Source organism: Lampetra planeri, chromosome 16 (assembly GCF_965212315.1).
Source record: "Lampetra planeri chromosome 16, kcLamPlan1.2.h2, whole genome shotgun sequence".
NCBI lineage: Eukaryota > Metazoa > Chordata > Hyperoartia > Petromyzontiformes > Petromyzontidae > Lampetra > Lampetra planeri.
Genome location: NC_136122.1, coordinates 11,026,256 through 11,045,607, shown reverse-complemented (window position 1 = coordinate 11,045,607; position 19,352 = coordinate 11,026,256). Strand labels below are relative to the sequence as shown.

Sequence of the window (19,352 nt, the reverse complement as noted above, 5' to 3'; positions counted from 1 at the left end):
ATTCATCATGATCGCTCAAATCCGGCCCAGCTGAGAAATCACGTGGGAGTCAGCAGCTGTGCGTGTGACAGTTACAAGTTCAGTGGCTGTCTGCCGATGACCAAATCGCCCCGGACTGTGGAAAATCTCACCGCACCTCATAATCTAAGTGGCGTTCAGCCTGGTGAGTACTTGGATGGGGAGACTGCCTGGGAATTGCAGGTGTTGTCGGCATGGGACTGTGAGGTTGCAAGGAGATGGCAGCAGTACGTCATTGGATTCTTGACACCATCTGTGTGGAACTTTGAGAGAGTAATCACCTCGGATGAATGACTTACATCTGGGCGGTCCCGTTTCCACCTAGAAGCCAAACACCCATTAATGGAATTGGCAAAACCTCCTCTTGAAAAAAAGACTTGACACCCAGTGAGGATTTCCTTGATAAATAAAGGGACTTGTTATTATTATCGAGAGGCTTTGACATGAGATTATGTTCTAGGCAGGCTTTTCAAACAATTCGCCGCTCGTGTTCACAATCGCAAGAGCTTTGAAAGCAATCGAGAAGACTTTCATAAGGAACCGGGCGACAATTGGCTGGTCTGTAAGCAGGAGACGAGTAATGACACAAGGTTGCTTTTTTTTTTTGTTTGAGATGGCAGGACTAAAGCTTTACACTCACGTCCTCGAAACCGTTCTCAACAATGCTTCCTGGATAATGATCACCTTGATGATGCTGCTGCTGCTGCTGATGATTGGATGATTATAATGATTATTGGATAATGATGATTGTCTGATCCGACCTTGACTGGGATTTGAGCCACATATGGGAGGCCGACTGATGAACTTACTGACCTATATCCTACTCTTTGGTTCTTTCGGTAAACTCACGTAGGTAGAAAAATAAAATTAAACTAAAATAATATAGTGCGACGTTTCGATCGCAACACAAACGGTCGTCCTCAGGCGGAAAAAAATAATAATCCAGCAGTGGAACTGCTGAACCTATTTTTATACCTCCGTGACTTTACCGAAAGAACCAAAGGGTATGGATTCCTGCAGTCACGAAAGCTTCAAATCACGATTGACCTATTCATAATATTTATATTACAGTATAGTATGCATTAGAATGTACAGCCTTTTGTCAATACACTGCTGAATGAAGGCCTCCTCACACCGGGTTTTCACGGGGTTGTTTGACCATACTTCACCACGCTAATCAGTGTGGGTCGGCGAAAATATTGGATCCAGGTGCCCGGTCTGGGTATCACTCGGCTCTGCTCCTTCGCCTCGGCCGGGAATTAAACTCTGGTCGAAAGGCCTGTCGCGCAAGCGCCGCTACGAACCACCGGTGCCACCGCCGCACCCGTGGGAATATAAAGTGAAACGCAAAAGTAAATAAAGCGGCTCGAATTTCGAAGAAAAACAACGCGACCCATTGTGCGTGGCGCACTCGAGCGGCTCGGCTATTTTTACCCAAAGAGACCAGTGCAGGAGTTCGCGATCGCATGCCCCTTGGCCGGCGACGGGTGTTGATGTTCGCGCCCGCACGCGATCTGTCGCGCCTCGGAGCGAGGATGATTACGACGCGGCTTATATTTAGCACGCGCATTTGGATTGCTCCCCCCCCCCCCCACCACCACCCCCCCACTGAACAGATGCGGCAGCATCGAAAGATTATTTCAGAAGGAGGCTCGCTGCCCCGTGGTGACGGAATTGGCTCGCTGATTTGCGCGCACGTGCTACCGACACCAGTTGCGAGATTTAAAAATAGTGCGAGAGTAAAACTACCGATTTAAAGCTTTCGTGACTGCAGGGATTCATCTTCTTGGTTCTTTCGGTACAGTCACGTATAATGGAAATAATAAAATAATAAAAATGAAACATAATAAAATAATATTATAATATAATATTTTATTATATTTTGTTATGTTTTATTTTTATAATTGTATTATTTCCATTCTACGTGACTTTACCGAAAGAACCAAGAAAAAAAAGTAAAACTACCACCACTACTATTGAATTTTCGAGGCTTTGGGCCAAAGTTGTCTCCAGCACTGGGCAGTTTCTCGTCTTTGTTGCTTCTGTGCTGGGAATGGGTCCATTCGCATGAAAAATTTAGTTAATTCGAATAATTCCTTTTATTTTCCTCCAGACGCTGTCTTGAGCGTTGCACGGCATTGGGCACTTCGGCCAATTCCATCGATGATCAGTTGTTGGCTGTGTGTCGGAGGACACTGGAGTTTCCCGCAGGAGAAGAGAAGAATAAAAAAAAACGCACAGGAGGAGTTAGCGCACTCTCAAAAGTTCCACGCAAATCGATTAAAGATTCCACTCCTCTACTGCCATCTCCTGGGCACCTTGCAGCCCAAGCCTATAACACCTAGCATTCCCAGACAGATGATTGGGCTGAGTGTCCTTGGGCTGGATTTTAATAATAATAATAAAAATACTAACGTGTTCATTTGTTCACCGACATATATGACTGTGACTCCGAGGCGCGGAGTCAGTTTTGGTGTCGCTCAAAAGGCAGACGATAAGAGTCGGGGCCTTGGAGTGGCAGCTCAAAGGTAGCCAGAGATAGAATTCTCTGAATGTGCAGTGGGATGGCGTTCCAGTCGGACAGTGCTGCCATGGAGAAAAGAGTCCCCGGGCATTAACCGTCCTAGTTGTAGGTATGTTGAACTTTTTTCGCGGAGGTGTGGAATGGAGGAACGACCAACATGGTTCTTGGATTATAGAGAGGAGGTCGCGAGTTGTGTTGCGGAGAGTTCAATCGTGAGCCGTAGTGCCGGGTGGCAGCAGAGCGGAGTGAGATATACTCTTAGGTTTTTTCGGTAAAGTCACGTAGGTAAAAAAATAAAATAAAAAAATAATGAAAGTCATAATAGAAATAGAATAATAAATTATTATAAAAGTAATAATAGAAATAAAATAATAAATTCTTATTTTATTTCTATTATTACTTTTATTAATTTTTAATCTTATTTTTTACCTACGTGACTTTACCGAAAAACCCTAGGAGTATGAATCCTTGCAGTCACGACAGCTTCAAATCTGGAGTGAGCTTTGGTAGGTTCCTGAAAGTAGAGGCGTGGTGGCACAGACGGTGTGTACTTGTAGCTGATCTTGATGGGCGATGTTGGGAAGCCCGTGGAGGGAGCAGAGGGAGTGATCTTGTAGCTGATCTTGATGGGCGATGGTGGGAAGCCCGTGGAGGGAGCAGAGGGAGTGATCTTGTAGCTGATCTTGATGGGCGATGGTGGGAAGCCCGTGGAGGGAGCAGAGGGAGTGATCTTGTAGCTGATCTTGATGGGCGATGGCAAGCAAGTGGAGAGAATGGATGGAGGCATCTTGTAGCTATCCCTGATGGTGATGGTGGGAAACCAGTGCAGGGAGTGGAGGCAGGTGAGGCAATCCAGTCCAAGGATGATAGGCGCCAAGGACGATGCCGGCGAGTTTCATTATCGAGATAACCTTTGCCGGTTTTGTGACAAACGCAAATGAGAGAGAAGCCAAGCACAACCCTCTGTATTGGTCCTTTAATAATAACAACTCATATTGGTTCCATTGATTATTTTTTAATTTCTCGTTCATCAATCCGCTTTAATCAACGGGCTGCATGCACAGGGCGGTTAATGCGCTGCCGTTCACACTCGCTGGAAACGGTTTTCTCTCAAGGATGTGGTTCAACTTGAAATTGCTGTCTCACATTGTAATTTACCATTTTATCTCGATTGCGTTTTTAGTCTCCGATGGCCCCGTCTACGTATGTGTTTATTAACTAATTTAACTCATGCCTTGCCGTTCACTTTCACCGAGCTATTGCACTGCAGTGTATTGTGCAGCCTTATGACCAAAATCACCTGAAATGCACCCGATCTCGTCAGATCGCGGACGCTAAGCAGGGCTGATTCTGGACAATACATAACAGATGTTGTACAATGTAGGGCTACGTTGTGTGCAGCAGAGAGCAGTGCAGTGAAATACGCTACATTGTTGCATTGCACTTCTATGCTCCCCACGTCCCCTGCATATAACCAACTTGCACTGACCAGCGCGGTGAATTAGGGTCAAATGACCCCCATGGTGGCACCTAGCACAGTGTGGGTGGGCAAGCCCTCATCCAGCAGTGGATTGGCAAAGGGGCTGTAGATGCGCCCGTGTTTGCAACGCTTGTCACGGAGCGTACGTGGCTGGGTGGCTCGGTGACTATTGAAGCGTGTGCTCTCCAATCGGAAAGGTTGCGAGTTCCAATCCCGGTTGCCGGTCGATTTTTTTGTGCCAAATCGCTCCGCTGAGTGTCAATGAAGCAAGAGCCACCTTGTGAGTTGTCCTTCGGAAAGACTCGGCCCTGCCAGCGGGGAATGTGGCCTTTCAAAGCACCTGCTCAGAGTGGAGATGAATGCACACTGCTACACACTTGCTCGAGGAAGTAACCGCTCGAGGGAGAAACCGCTCTGTCCAATAAATGTACATACGTTGAGTTTCATTCGCACCGTATGTAGCCGAGCGTGCTAATCGGGGGTGCGGAAGCTACACAAGCGTGACGGAGACACTCGGTGGGTGTAATGACACACGCCCGTAATCCGGCTTCATGGAGGGAGAGCGTTTGTGGATCGCGCACGTATTTGGATTTTTTCCCATCTGTACAGATCCGTGAGTGTAGTGGCTTCTTGTGTCCATCTGTACAGATCCGTGAGTGTGGTGGGTTTTTGTTTCCACCTGTACACATCCGTGAGTGTAGTGGCTTCTTGTGTCCATCTGTACAGATCCGTGAGTGTGGTGGGTTTTTGTTTCCACCTGTACACATCCGTGAGTGTAGTGGCTTCTTGTGTCCATCTGTACAGATCCGTGAGTGTGGTGGGTTTTTGTTTCCACCTGTACACATCCGTGAGTGTAGTGGCTTCTTGTGTCCATCTGTACAGATCCGTGAGTGTGGTGGGTTTTTGTTTCCATCTGTACACATCCGTGAGTGTAGTGGCTTCTTGTGTCCATCTGTACAGATCCGTGAGTGTGGTGGGTTTTTGTTTCCACCTGTACACATCCGTGAGTGTAGTGGCTTCTTGTGTCCATCTGTACAGATCCGTGAGTGTGGTGGGTTTTTGTTTCCACCTGTACACATCCGTGAGTGTAGTGGCTTCTTGTGTCCATCTGTACAGATCCGTGAGTGTGGTGGGTTTTTGTTTCCACCTGTACACATCCGTGAGTGTAGTGGCTTCTTGTGTCCATCTGTACAGATCCGTGAGTGTGGTGGGTTTTTGTTTCCACCTGTACACATCCGTGAGTGTAGTGGCTTCTTGTGTCCATCTGTACAGATCCGTGAGTGTGGTGGGTTTTTGTTTCCATCTGTACACATCCGTGAGTGTAGTGGCTTCTTGTGTCCATCTGTACAGATCCGTGAGTGTGGTGGGTTTTTGTTTCCACCTGTACACATCCGTGAGTGTAGTGGCTTCTTGTGTCCATCTGTACAGATCCGTGAGTGTGGTGGGTTTTTGTTTCCACCTGTACACATCCGTGAGTGTAGTGGCTTCTTGTGTCCATCTGTACAGATCCGTGAGTGTGGTGGGTTTTTGTTTCCATCTGTACAGATCCGTGAGTGTAGTGGCTTCTTGTGTCCATCTGTACAGATCCGTGAGTGTGGTGGGTTTTTGTTTCCACCTGTACAGATCCGTGAGTGTAGTGGCTTCTTGTGTCCATCTGTACAGATCCGTGAGTGTGGTGGGTTTTTGTTTCCACCTGTACACATCCGTGAGTGTAGTGGCTTCTTGTGTCCATCTATACAGATCCGTGAGTGTAGTGGCTTCTTGTGTCCATCTGTACAGATCTGTGAGTGTAGTGGCTTCTTGTGTCCATCTGTACAGATCCGTGAGTGTAGTGGCTTCTTGTGTCCATCTGTACAGATCTGTGAGTGTGGTGGGGTTTTTTTCCCGAGCTGCTGTACTCTGGATTTATCCCACATGCTAAATATTCCTTTAAAAAAATAGTAAACAGAGCTCACAGGATAAGCAGACTTGAGCCGGGTTAAGTACTGGGAATAACAGGCGTTCTAGGCTTGGGCAGTGAGATGGCCAGGAAATGTTAGTGAAACAATGGATTATATCATCTTTCTCGATGGAGCTTTGGGTGTGTTAATTCCTCGTGTATGTGGATTTTCTCCAGGTGCTCAGGTTTTCTCCCACAAGCCGAACACTCGTAAATGGAATTGGCAAAACATGATCCTAATGTTGGAGCATCTTGAAAAAAAAACAGGTCCTTTAAATCTCAGTGAAGCTGTCCAGGATAAATTAGTGACATTACATGATTTGTGGTATCGCGTTGTGCTGCTTTCACAATTCGCATAATTGCCAATCAGGCAATGAGCCACGGAGTTATTTTGGTCTGCGATTGTGGTGGCCAAGCCAAATCGTACCGTGAGCCAAGTTTAATGCTGCAGGTGAAACAGTACCAGGGGGGACAACAACAACAACAACAAAAAAACAACTCCTTGCGTATGAGAAGCTGGGGCTGTTCAAGGCCACACGGATCACAGCACCGTTGTGATGGAGCTGTCCCTGGTGCTGAATGCTGCGCATTGGGTTATGCCGTTGATATCCATGGCATTGTATAAATCCATAGCATAACCATTCACTTTAATATGGTCATATGAATTGAAGAGGCTGTCATTTACTTTCATGGATAGGTATATATGAATTGAAGCAACCCGAATTCACGTACGTGGTGAGCCTGTTAAAGCTGCAGGCTTAGTCACTCTCATTGAGTTAAATACGTTGTCCAAAGCATCTTCTGTTCACTTTCTTCGAGATATTTTAAAGGACTCACCACTCGCTTTCATTAGAGGTGTATGAGAGAAATCACAATTCACTGTCATATAAACATTATGAGTGCTACTTCCATAGAATTTCATGGAACGATTGAAACTCGTGATATTCACTTGTGTGCATATCTGTTAAAGTGAACTATAATTTCCTCTCATACACTTATATTTTAAACATTCTCCTGAACGTTTAGTGTACGCTTTATCTATTGGCACAGTAATTTAAATTTCATGAAGGTCATCTGATACCAGCACAGTAGATTGTTTTGCATATCGCTTTAGGAGTCCTCAACAACATAAATGACTGATCTTTTTAATTAGATATCTACAAATGTGTAACGGAGACAGATTGTTGGATAAATTTGGCACACTTGTAGAATTTATCTGCACATTGAGCGATATACAATATTAAACTATATTTTGGGTGCAGCGGTGGCACGGTGGTGAGTGAACTTTACCTGCAAACTCTGTGGCCTGAGTTGGATTCCCAGCTCATGGCTAACGTTGGTGGCGAGTGAAATCAGAATCAGCAGATGGCCCGCCTACTTCTCCCATCCTTCACCAAGGCACACTCATCAGCACTGCGAAGTGTGATCACAAAATCCCCAATTGATGCTCATGGTGTTGCGAAGCCTTCATCCAGCACTGGATTGACCGAGGGGGGAATACACATTATTGTATATTATATAAATATATTTGTGTTGTTACTGCGGTTGCCAGGCTTGAGTATGGGATGCGGGGAGGGTGATGGGAGCAGCAAGAAAAAAAATTGAGTCAGGGGTGGGGTGGGGGTAGTGGAGAGATGTGAGGCTGTTGACTGGAGTGGGTGGCAGGGAGATGGAGAGAGAGAGAGGGGGGCGACTGTGTGTGAGAGGTGGTGGTGTCGAGCGAGATTGTGGGATGGCGGTGTGGGAGGGACGCGAATGCTGAGCCCTGGGTGGGTGAAGGGTGGATACACTACGGCAGCAGTGGAGCTGCATTCGCCCGGCAAATGGAAGGTGACTTTGAGGTGCCTCTGCAACGATGTGATTGCGAAGTGTGAGCAGTATTGATTGGCGCGGTTTTTTTTTCTTTTTTCACTTTGTCGCAACACAGACCGTACCAATTATACGGGAATGAATGCTCTGCCTCTGTGCAGCAGGGTCTGCCCAGACCCTGCAGACAGAGGGATTTAAAATAAAGAACTAAGCATTTGAACGACACTCTTTACTAGCATGCAGTGAGTTACAGAGACTTGCCTACGGGGCCGATATCTGATTTTTGTAAAACCTGCAGTTTTATTGTTGATAGAAACCATCGATTTAACGCTGTTCTGATTAGGATACGACATCCAGTGCTATTTTTTATTTCAGTACAGTTTTCCGTCATGCTGCGTTTTCAGTGTGGATTTCATTACCCGAGATTTCGTACATTAGCGGAGTTTGCTTTTGTACGAGTATTGCGTAAAAAAATGCATGCATTTTAGGAATCTGGCCACCGTCCATTTTTCGGATGAAAAGCTTACATGTAATCTTTTATGGCTCCATTAGATCCGTTCTGCTCAAGTGCATTATTGTTTTTTTTACTTAACTTTGGCATTGGCTTTGCCACTGAGGCGAGAGTCTATTTTCAGTAACATCCAACTCTCATTTGCTGAGCGCCATACGGTTGAAGTGCCCATTGTGTGTGAGTCTGTGCAGGTCTCCGTATCTGTGAAATCCTTTAACCCGACCTGCACTAACCAGTGTGGTGATGCATGGTCAACCAACCACAATGACAGACACAGCACGGCGTGGGGAAGCCTTCATCCAGCAGTGGATTGACAAAGGGCGGTACATTATGTTTAAATTATTATAAAAGTGCAATCAAAAACCTCAAGCGCTTTTCTGCTCAATTCAGCTTGTGTGTGTGGGGGGGGGGGGGCAGCGCTTAATTCCTTTTTACGGCCCAGAGCCAGTGGCGAAGCATTCCACATTGCTTTGACGGGGGTAAGGCTTTGCATTGGAAACCACCCGTTGACTTTAGCATATATTGATAGTTATTTATTGGGTCCCATCGTGGATGAAAGGCTGAGTCGACTTCACAGCTGGCTTTGAGCTTGCCACCGACTGATTTCATGCTGTGCACTCGACTGCTGAGCCCCACCTAGCCAGTAACATTTATATTCAACTTGTGTTTTTGTGTGCTGTATGTATAGTGTGTGTGTGTAAGCAGTGCATAGTTATTGTCATTGAAATGTTCAAAACATATGTTGGCAATGTTTTACAAGCACAATCTTAACAGAAGCCAATACATAACCAGGAATGTCAGATCTCTGAAGCTAAAAACGATTACACCTGGGTCAGCGCTTGGCTGGGTGATCATCATGCGTAATAAACAGGTTCATCTTTTTGGTTCTTTCGGTAAAGTCACGTAGAAGGGAAATAATATAATAATAAAAATAAAACATAATAAAATAATTATCAAAACGTTTTGGCCACAACGCAAGCAGCCGTCCTCAGGTGAAGAACAGGTCTGTCGGAAAGACAGCGTCTGAAGATGAATCCCTGCAGTCACGAAAGCTTTAAATCGAAATAAACAGGTTGTCATCGGGCAAGTGGTGGATAGCAGAGGGGCAGTGCAGACAAAACATAATTGTCGTACTCTACTCCTATTCTACCACTTATGGCCGCTTTGTCTTCGCCAGCGCGTACTGCCCAGCGCTGTGAAGTACGGTCAAACAACTTCCATCACTCGCACGGCTCAGATAGGTCTCTCTTCGTTCGGCCGTGGATTAACAAAGAGCGGTCAGTATATTATTATTATTAGTTATCAAATATGGTATGCATAGATTACACGTGGCATTTAAATTCAAGAAACCTCCACGTCCATGCCTGATAATGAATGCAGGGTGTGTTCCAGGAAAGCCGGATGGTAGTTTTTTTTGTATCCATTTACTGAGCACATTCATTGCGAGCGTGCAGAGTCACAGGTTGGCTGGAAAGCGAAACGGCGGCGCTCGCGGTTACTCTTGCTGTCATGGTGCTCGCTAACGCGCGCACACACACACACACGGAACATTGTACTTTCTCTCCAAGCCCGCTTCGCCCTCCCACGCCACCACCACCAACTCCCCATCGCACAAACAAATGAGGCTTTTTTTTTTTTACAAAGCAATGCATTGCCCAAAAGAAATAGAAATTTAGGAACCATAAAGAGCCACTTTTATTAACTTCATACCAGCAATGAAATCAAAACCCTTCCTCTCTGGGCGGCCACTCAGCTTGAGGGCTCGAGGTGTCTGAAACGTGGCCTCCACCGCCCCGCAGTCTGAGATCTCTGGAAACGTTGGGAGATTTACGATGTTGGCTTTCTCGCCAGTCCAAGGCTTTGATTGAAAGTTTTTTTTTACAAGCCAAGCCTGGACGCGTGCCCTTTCTGGCGCCGGCGGTGGTGAGTAACGGCGGCATCTAAGATAATTTGCTGGTTACTGCCCTTGATAAATAATTGCTCGTGTGTTTCTTTGTTTAAAATGCCTACGTCCCGTGGAACTTTTTGGTCTCAGCTCTGGGAATGCACATCCCTGAGCGGTGAATTATCTCTGCTTTCACTCGGATTGTGAATGTGTTCACGTGGGGAGCGGTAGTGCAGCGGCTAGCGTCACTGCCCTATGAACCTGGTGACCCAAGTTCGATTCCATCTCACTGCCAACGCCAGTAACGATTATTTGAACCGATGGCGGGCCATCTCCCCTAGGTAGACTCAGCCTCAAAAGAGTACCTGTTGCGGTGTTTAAACATCACCACTGGGGAGATAAAGGCAGTCGGCCGTGGTGCTTGCCACCCTTCATAGGTGTTCGCTAGCAGCAATTTCCCCAGCCGTCTCTTAAGGCTATACAGTATGGGGGATCTTTATCTTTGTGTCATACATTGACGTTTACACTGATGATTTGTGTAATGTAGGCGATGCAGGCCTGTACCATTGCGGCTACGGGCCCTGCCGAAGGCTTGATATACAAATTGTGTGCAATAGTTGGAGGGTGCTCGACAAAACGCTAAAATGTGCACAAATTGGCAATGGGCGTCACAGCCTTTCCTCGTCCACAAGAGGGGGGGAGCTTGAGAATGTACGCCAGACAAGAGCAGATCACATCGTCACTCATTCCGTTTCCGCGCCAAACATTTGTTTAGAATTTGTTTAATGTTGGCTGCGTGGTGCCCCCCCGTGCCCCCCCCCGTGCCCCCCCCCTCCTTACCCCCCACCGTGACCCCCCCCCCCCCCCATGACCCCTGCCCCGCCCTGCCCCCCCGCGTGCTCACCTCTAAACAAGGTCACGCTGTTTTTTGTGTTCAGTTTATTGTCCCCACGCCCGCACCTCCGATCACCACGGTTGGCTGCGTACGGCGCGAAAGAAGTTCAACATACTGTACATAGTCGGGCACACGCGGCCGCGCCGGACCATTGCGATTGTTTCTGTAATGCATCGCGTGTATTTTAATTTCCTCTTTGACACACACAAAAAAAACCACAGAGCCCTATACTGTGTTCATGTCGTGCGATTCTTGGAAAGTGAGTGGAGTAATATCAACAGCCGTTAGCAACGGTTCAGAATGTACAACCTTTGTGTTGTTTTCGGTTATATTAGATTAACAACATGAGAAGTACAAAAAAAAAACAATTGCCCTTCATATCCAGCCTGTTAAAGTTTGCTTTAAGGTAAAGTGATTAGGCTATTTTTTAAACTGCCACATTAAAGCCAAGTAATTAAATTTAACGTAAATACATGACTTGCAAAACAAGGGGAAATTGTTTGGGCGCATGAATGTAGCCACACAGCGGCATAGCTGGTAGTAAAAAAAAATAAGCGCAAAGGTTTTCCCTACTCCTTTCCACTTATCAATCATTACGAGAGCGAGAGATTAAATGCTTACAGATGTGGAGGTGAGCTCAGAGCGGCCGCGTTTTTTGGAAGCTGTTGTATTTTTTCACGAGAACGGTGTCGAAGGAGCGGTTTGTGAGCTCAACCTCGTATTCAGGGCCCAGATTTTTTTTTTTACTTTGCCAAATATCAGCCACGCCGCACCGTGGAGCATGCCGACCTCTGTCAATCCACTGCTGGATGAAGGCCTCCGCGTGCAATATGACAGTCCACTGGGGTTGTGTAACCGCGCATCGCCAGGCTGGTCATTGAAGGGAGAGGGGCCTAGGACAAATTGGGATATCACTCGTGACTTATGTTAGCCGTCGCCGGAGAATTGACATTGGGTCTCCGGTCTAACGCTGTTCGGGAGTAGGCCATGAAGAAGACTGTCTCTGGTGTGGACCACTAAGTTTCAAAGACAATGCATACATTACACTGGTCAACACACTTTTTCCGGCATAAGGTATTTCAGCGGTTATAAGGTAATTTTGGGGTGCTGATTCCAAATCTGGCATCAGTTTTTGTCTATCACAGGGTTTTGAGATATCAAATATTGCATTTTCAATAAAAACTGCAGAAGAAAAATATTAAATAACTTGTGGATATCTACATAAAATGATATTATAAACACACTATCCTAAAAATACAGCACCATATTTTAACACTAAAGCAGTCACTGACTCGCAACAACTTGCAATCATAAGTGACAGTTAAATTTGGGTAAGATCAATGAAAATGGGGTATGCCGATAGCATTAAAATGAGATGTGATAGAGCAAATCTGAGATCAGATTTGGAATCAGCACCCTGAAATTAGTCTAAAACAGCTTCAAAAGTCCAGGCCAGAAATTTTTTTTGTTGACCAGTGTTATCAGAGCATGTTTTTGTTTGCAGACAGGATTCCTTGCAAAAGGTTTCTGTTTGGTGTTTTAACATCTTTACACACCTGTTTTATTGCCAGAAAGGGTGAAACCTATTATTTTATTTTGAGATCCCATATTGGGATCCTTCCATATTGGGACCTTTCTCACCCTTGTCCTTCCATTGATTAGTCTGAGGCTTAGGCGTTGGCATAATTGGTGTGCTTAGAGCGCATGTGCTTTTAGTTACGTGTTGCGGTTCCTCAGCATGCATTGTGAATGCCATGCCATGGTAGCGTAATGGATTTGGAGTGTCAATAGTTTAATTGTAAAATGGCTCACAATTGGGATAATTGCACAACACACTGACATACACACACACACACACACGCGCGTGGCCTAATATGCGTGCGTGGACCTGCGGGGCGAACAAAGGTGTTTGGTTGGAGGCGTGGAGTGAGGTGCGACCCCAAGGTCACCGGGGCACCTAGGCAGCCGTGCCGCGGATTTGCAGGATTGTGTCGCCCAACTGAAGGGCCCCTTCACCCGTCCAGCCACCGCTGCCGTCGTTGTCCCAAAAGCCCTCCCCCCCCCCCCCCGGTGGCCTTTTTAGAAACAAACGGCCACCCTCATTTCCTGAAACATGCCCCTTTTCGTGAGCGACCAATAATAATGGGGCCTTAAGTGAATGAATGCGGCCCAATGACAGGCTCCGTTCTCCCTCCCCAGTTCCCTCCTTGACCTCTCCCTCACCCTCCACGTGACCTTAAATACCAGCCGCACAATACGCGCCATAAATCTGCGTTAACGCTCATTCGGCAGGCAGTCGCTGTGCACGACGGCACGCACTGCAAGCCGGAGCAATGGTTCGTGTGTTCGTAAGCGCGAGTGAATCGTAGTCTTCACTTTGTTCACTCGGGGAGTTAGTGGTTGGTGGTGGTCGTGGCGGATGTAGGTATCTGTGCACTACATTATGATTCCTGGGGAACTGTGTTAAATTCCTGACCATTGCACTTAAACGGAAGTTAGCATTTAGAAACTACATGTGTGTATTCTGCAGGATGACTCAGCCGCCGGCGGTGAGATGTTAACTACCTCGCCCGGTATACAGAAGGTCATGAATTCGATCCCAACCCTAATGCCTGTTGTATATTTGGGGTTTGCGGTGTCTCTCTTCCCGTGGCCATGTAGATTTTTCTCCCGGGTTCTCTGGGTTTTCCCTCCACATTTAGAAGCATGCGATTCCAGTATTTGGCTGCTATGAATTTCCACACGATAAGCCACTGTGTTGAGCTATCATTTGTGGCCAGGTCGCTTCTGAATAAGAGCTCTGTAGTTCAGCGGGCCTTACCCTGGTAAAATAAAAAAAAATGTTTAGTTTAGAAACAGTTGAAATACTGGTGCCGGCCTGTTTTGAGGTGTACATAAAGAGTGGGGGGACGGAAGGCAGCGAGTTGTGGCGATGACCGCACTGCCCCCTTGTGTGCCCTAGTGGTCTAAAGAGATGCTCGCTAACAGCGTCTCCTCGGAGAGTGTGTGATATGACATAAATGAATGGCAATCACAGTTTCTACCAAAACAAAGCCTCACTGAGTATCACGTCTTCTCTCTCTCGCTCAAAAGGGGTGGGGGGGGGCCTCCATTTGGCATGTTTGGCCGATTCTCTGAATGAGCGTTTGGCTTCGCGCGGGACGAAACCGGCAAACTCTGAGAAAATCCAACACGCCCAAAATTGCCATCTCCTGGCCACACCTCGCATCACCATGCCTACAGCACCTGGCAAACCCAGGCGGTCGACCATCCAAGCACAAACCAGGACGAAGTCTGATGCGGCTGCTGCTGATGAGAAATTATTATCTTTTTCTTTGCTCACATGTGTGTACGTTACGTTTCATGGTCACCCATACAAGCGCTTTCAAGTCTCAAGCGGACTTAAATCTGCGCTATCCACATCGCACGAGATCGGGAGCATTCCCGGTTAATTTTGGTCATCGCCTTTGGGGCTGCGGGGTGGGCAGTAGAGGGCTAGTTGTTGTACTCTACTACTTCTATGCTCCGGTGCCTATGCTTACCGCCTTCAGCGGCACAGCTTCGCCAGCTTGGTGAAGTATGGTCATCCGGTATAACCGCCACAGAGCTGCACATGGCGTTGGACAGGCCCTTTATCTAGCAGCGGTGACAAAAGGGCTCTGCGTGTAAATGTGACCATTTTGGCCGATTTTATTCGGAGCATGCAGGAGACGGCACAGTGTGACATTAAGCGACAGTACGTGACCTTGAATTGGTACAGTACGGTAATGATCATAATGCGTTGCCAGCAATTAAGATCATCCACTGGCTCCGTACAGTCGGATTGATACGTTGCGCGCGTTTAATATAGTTGACGAATTTGCGCGAACGCTTCGTTGTTATTTTGTCGTTGTGCGCACGCTTGTGAGAAACCCAATTTGTTGCCTAAAAATCCTAGGATGTACAGTCAAATAATCTCTACGATTTATTGTGTGGAATAATTCACCCTCTACTTACACACTTACACCCCCCTCCCCAGCACCATGGCAACCAGGGTTTTGATTGGAATCGAATTTAAATTCAAAGAATTGTTTACACTGTAAGTGAATAGGTCACGTGAACCCATTGCAAAAAACATTACAAGATACAATCGGCCCCAATCGATCCACTGCTGAATGAATGCCTCCTACCGAAGGATGTGTTCATCTTTTGACTGCCACTCTGTCTCCACGTCATCACGGCACATTGAGAAGTCGGGCGAATGGGCCCAGCCTCTTGGGGCGAGAGCAATGCGGAAGGATGGCATTGGCCCGCTTCTCTAGGCCAGCTCAGTGGAATCTGGGGCACAGATTTAAGCTCATCTGGCCCAGGCTCCCTTTGCCTTGCAGCTCAAACCCTAATGCCGCTTTCCCGGCTTTAATCGCTTGGGGGAAGAAAATAATAATAATAATAATGTAATAATTCTTGCTCTATTTTACTGAAGGGGGATTTCTGGAAAGTCTCATTCTGCCTCTGCAATTATTCCAAGAGAGTGTGGATCATGCCGGGATGACGCAATGTATTCTGACAACTAGCCGCTGTCCCTGGAAGATACGGAATTTATTTGAGAGAGAGAGAGAGAAATAGAAGGAATGTACATGCCAACCAAATACCACGCTGGGGTCTTACTCTCCAGAGATGCACGTCCATCGCTTGCTTATTCCAGTTTCTTTATTTCATCCGATTTTCCGCTGGCAACGCCGCGAGGATGGATCGTCGTGACGCCGGCTCGTTTCGGACGCAGCCCTGTGCGCGCCGTGCCATGGTTCCGTCATCTCGGTCATCACGCCGGCGTTTCATCGCGCCGCCAGGAGCGCGAAACGCAAAGGTCACACCGGGGCTTTGAAGCCGACTGCTGAGTGGGCGCTGCCGTTCGCCGCCGCAGGAGAACTGGCGGACGGCAAATTGCGTTTTGTTTCTTTCTTTTTAGCGGTCATAAATTCAAGCTCGCTATTATTCCGCGATTCTACGCCGCCGCTGCCGCAAGCGTGATGTTTCACTTCTGCTTGACTGAACAGGTGCCGTACCCACTGAGTATTGCTGATGTGGTTATACGCTGCAATCCACCCCTTGGGGTCTTTTTTTTCCTTTGTTAAGATAACTTAAGCGGACAGATTGTGTGAGCAAACCGATCACTACGGTCGACCGAGCAGCGCTGCCGAGACCAAGAGGATGTCTGGCCGCTGCAACTGCTATGGTTGCTGCTGCTGTTTGCTTCTCGTTGCCGCTGTGGTTTTTTTTTGCGACGAGACGGAGGAAGGCGCTTGGGAGAGATGCTTGCCTCTGCCGGGGTGGGGGGGGGCGGGAGGTGTGCGGTGTAAAATTTCCCCGTGCAGGCTACTCGTTCAGGAAGCGATGTTGTCCAAGTGAGAGCGCTTCGTGCTGCTGCATATATTCAGCCTGTGATCCGAAATGCAGAATTGTCTGTGCAGTTGATCGAACACGTGTGTGTGCGTGCACGTGTTGAGTGTGCGCATATTTTAAGCCGGCATGTATTTGCAATTTTTTTAAATTATGCATTTCGTCTGGTGGCATTTTGTGACGGTGTGGACTTCTATGTGGGGAGCAGTAGTGTAGCGGTTAGCGCTACCCGAGTTCGATTCCCGCACACGGCCAACACCAGTGACGATTATCTGAAACGGTGCTGGGCCTACCCTAGGTCGACTCGGCCTCAAATGAGTGCGGTGTGTAAACATAGTCACTATGGAGACGAAGGCGGCCGGGCGTGGTGCTGGCCACCCACCCCCTCTTGTGCCATGCCGGCCTTCATAGGTTCTACTCGCTGACAGCACTTGCCCCAACAGTCTGTTAAGCCTGGCACGGGGGCCAAGGCCGCCTCAGTGGCAACGTTTCCGTAGTTTTTTCCTGGGTACGTTTCGATTGCTTCGTACTTTGATATTTTTTTTACCAATCCTAACAACTTGGCTTCGATTTACAGCCACAAACATAACACTTGCAAATTATATATAAATCCACCTTGAATATGGTCTGAACCTCAGCCATGAATGGGTACTTGGCCTATCGTGTGTGGGTACTTGGCCTATCGTGTGTGAACATCGGCACAAGGGGAGACAAAGGCAGCCGTGTGTGTTTCTGGCCACACTATTCGTTTGTGCGTCATGCTAAGGGTTACCACCTGTCCCAGCTTTCCCAGAATGTCCTCTATTTAAGGTCGCGGTTTTGTTGTTGTTGTCATTGGCGTAATAACACACCAAGAAATAAGTTATCTGCTCTTCTGGTACCGCATCGTGATATATTCTTTGTCCCATGATAACGACCACAGTTGTTTTTGTACCTCAGAGGTGTGTGTGTGTTTTTTGGCGTTAGGTTGCCGTACATCTCTTGTTTGCATGCGTCAGGTTGGCTGTTTAGGCCTTATGCACTTCCGTTATCGGAATCAGAATCTTTACTTAGACTGGAGGAATCCGATGAGCTATGAAGTTATTTTTCACATGTCCTGATAATCCTGAGAATGACACCATACATGGGTAGGTCAAAACAGGGAGCATAGATGTGGGAGCAAAGCATTCGATTTTTTTCTTTTACACCACAGGGTGAGCAACCCTTGCCATTCTGCACTTAATAGGCGCTCGTTAAACATCCCTCACCCATGCCGTCTACACAACGAAACAGGGGACCCTCTTTGTCTCCGCTTTAATGCCCTCCGCGTCTCCCCACGCGGTGCCCCCTTTTTGCAGAACTCAAGAGCAGCTCCTCTCAGCCGTCGGGCATGAGCGGCCGGCTGCAGCCGCCGGCGGAAGGGGGCAGCCGCCTCTCCGCCATCCCTCAGCCCGGCGGCTCCGGCCTGCGGGCCCCGAGGTCCCGGCCGCTCACTCCCGAGCTCGGCGTGCGCGCCTCCTCCTCCTCCTCCTCCTCGTCGTCGTCCCTCGACGTCCACCTCGGTGGCCTGGGCCGCCACCCTGCCACCATCATGGAGGAGGACGTCTCTGGCGCTCCCTCTCCGCCCCCGCCGCCTCTGCCGCCCCCGTTTGGCGGCGCCGCACGCGAGCCGCGCGGGCTCGCGTGCGGCGGCGCCCAGAGGGCTCGCAAATTCCACGGCGGCGGCGGCGGCGGCGATGGCGGCGACTCCCGGCTGGCCAGGGCCGTCGAAAACGCCAAGGCCGCCGGCAGGCTGGAGGTGGCCAATTTCGATGGGGACGGCGACGTCGACTTTTCTCCCGACGGCGGATTCGCGGCGCTCGGGTTCGGCGCCCTCGCCGCGACGAGGCTGCCGAGCGGCGGCGCGCAGAGGCTCCCGCGGGGCGGCGCCAGGGAAGGCCCGGCGCCGCGCTGCGGGGCCGACGCCGCCACCGCCGCCGCCGGGAGGAGGATCTCGTGCCAGGAGAGGCCCTCGCTGGACGGCGGCGACACCTCGGAGAGGAGCGAACGGAACGACGGCGCTCCGCGGAAGACGTCGAGGAGTCTGATCGCCAGGGGCGACGGCGGCGGCGCCGGCGGCGGCGGCAAACGCGGCTCCTGCTCCAGCGGGATCCCAAAGCCCGGCGCGTGCGGCCAGGGCGGCAGGCGCAGAGGGCCGACGACGGGGGCTCTCGGGGACTGCCGGGTGAACGGCGGGAGCCCCCTGGGGTTGCCGCTGCTCAAGTCGCCCGGCGACAGTAAGACGTCGAGCTCCAGCAGCCTGGCCTCGCTGGAGGGCCGGAGCACCGGCTCGGCCACGCCGCTCAGCCCGGGATTTCTGTCGCCGACGCCGACGGGCGCCGGTGGCGGCGTCACCCCCCACTTCCCCGCGGGCCGCATTTCCATGCCCGCGACGCCCGCCTCGGGCAGCCAGGCGGTTGCCGCGGCGACGGCAGCCGCGGGAGGAGTTGCCGTGGCAACTGGAGCGGGCCGCGTGCTAAGCAACGGAGTGCAGTTGCCGCTCGCGCAGCAGCAGCAGCAGCACCCGAATACGGCCACCGTGGCGCCATTCAGCTACAGGTGACCGGGCGCCGCTGGGAATGGACAAATACGCGAAGAGATCGGTTGTTTAATTTCGGAGCGAACGCGCGTGATATTCACGCAGAGGAGAGGGAGAAAGGGAGAGAGAGAGAGAGAGAAGGGGGGGGGGTGGAGAAATTGGAAGCGGCGATGGCGGGGCCCTGGGGTTGTGCTGCTTTCTGGAAAGAAAAAACAGCAAGCCCGGCACAATGGCGTGTCGCCACGGTCGGGTGCAGCAGTCAGCGAAAAAATGCGGACTGCCACAATCGTGGGATTGTTGCCGCGCTCGCACCCCTTGTGTCGAACGCTGGGGTGGGGGCAGTGGGGGTGGCGGA

General features: G+C 49.3%; 1 protein-coding gene across 6 annotated transcripts in view; it reads left to right on the top strand.

The window, feature by feature from the left end:
- The window catches only part of LOC144723035 (neuron navigator 2-like), a 137,822-nt gene that overhangs the window by 45,935 nt on the left and 72,535 nt on the right, over positions 1-19,352 (top strand). For all 6 annotated transcript variants that reach the window (XM_078601563.1, XM_078601566.1, XM_078601565.1 and 3 more), the window contains one exon: positions 17,778-19,017. In XM_078601563.1, coding sequence (XP_078457689.1) covers positions 17,778-19,017 — 1,240 coding nt within the window. The remainder of the gene's footprint in view (positions 1-17,777; positions 19,018-19,352) is intronic.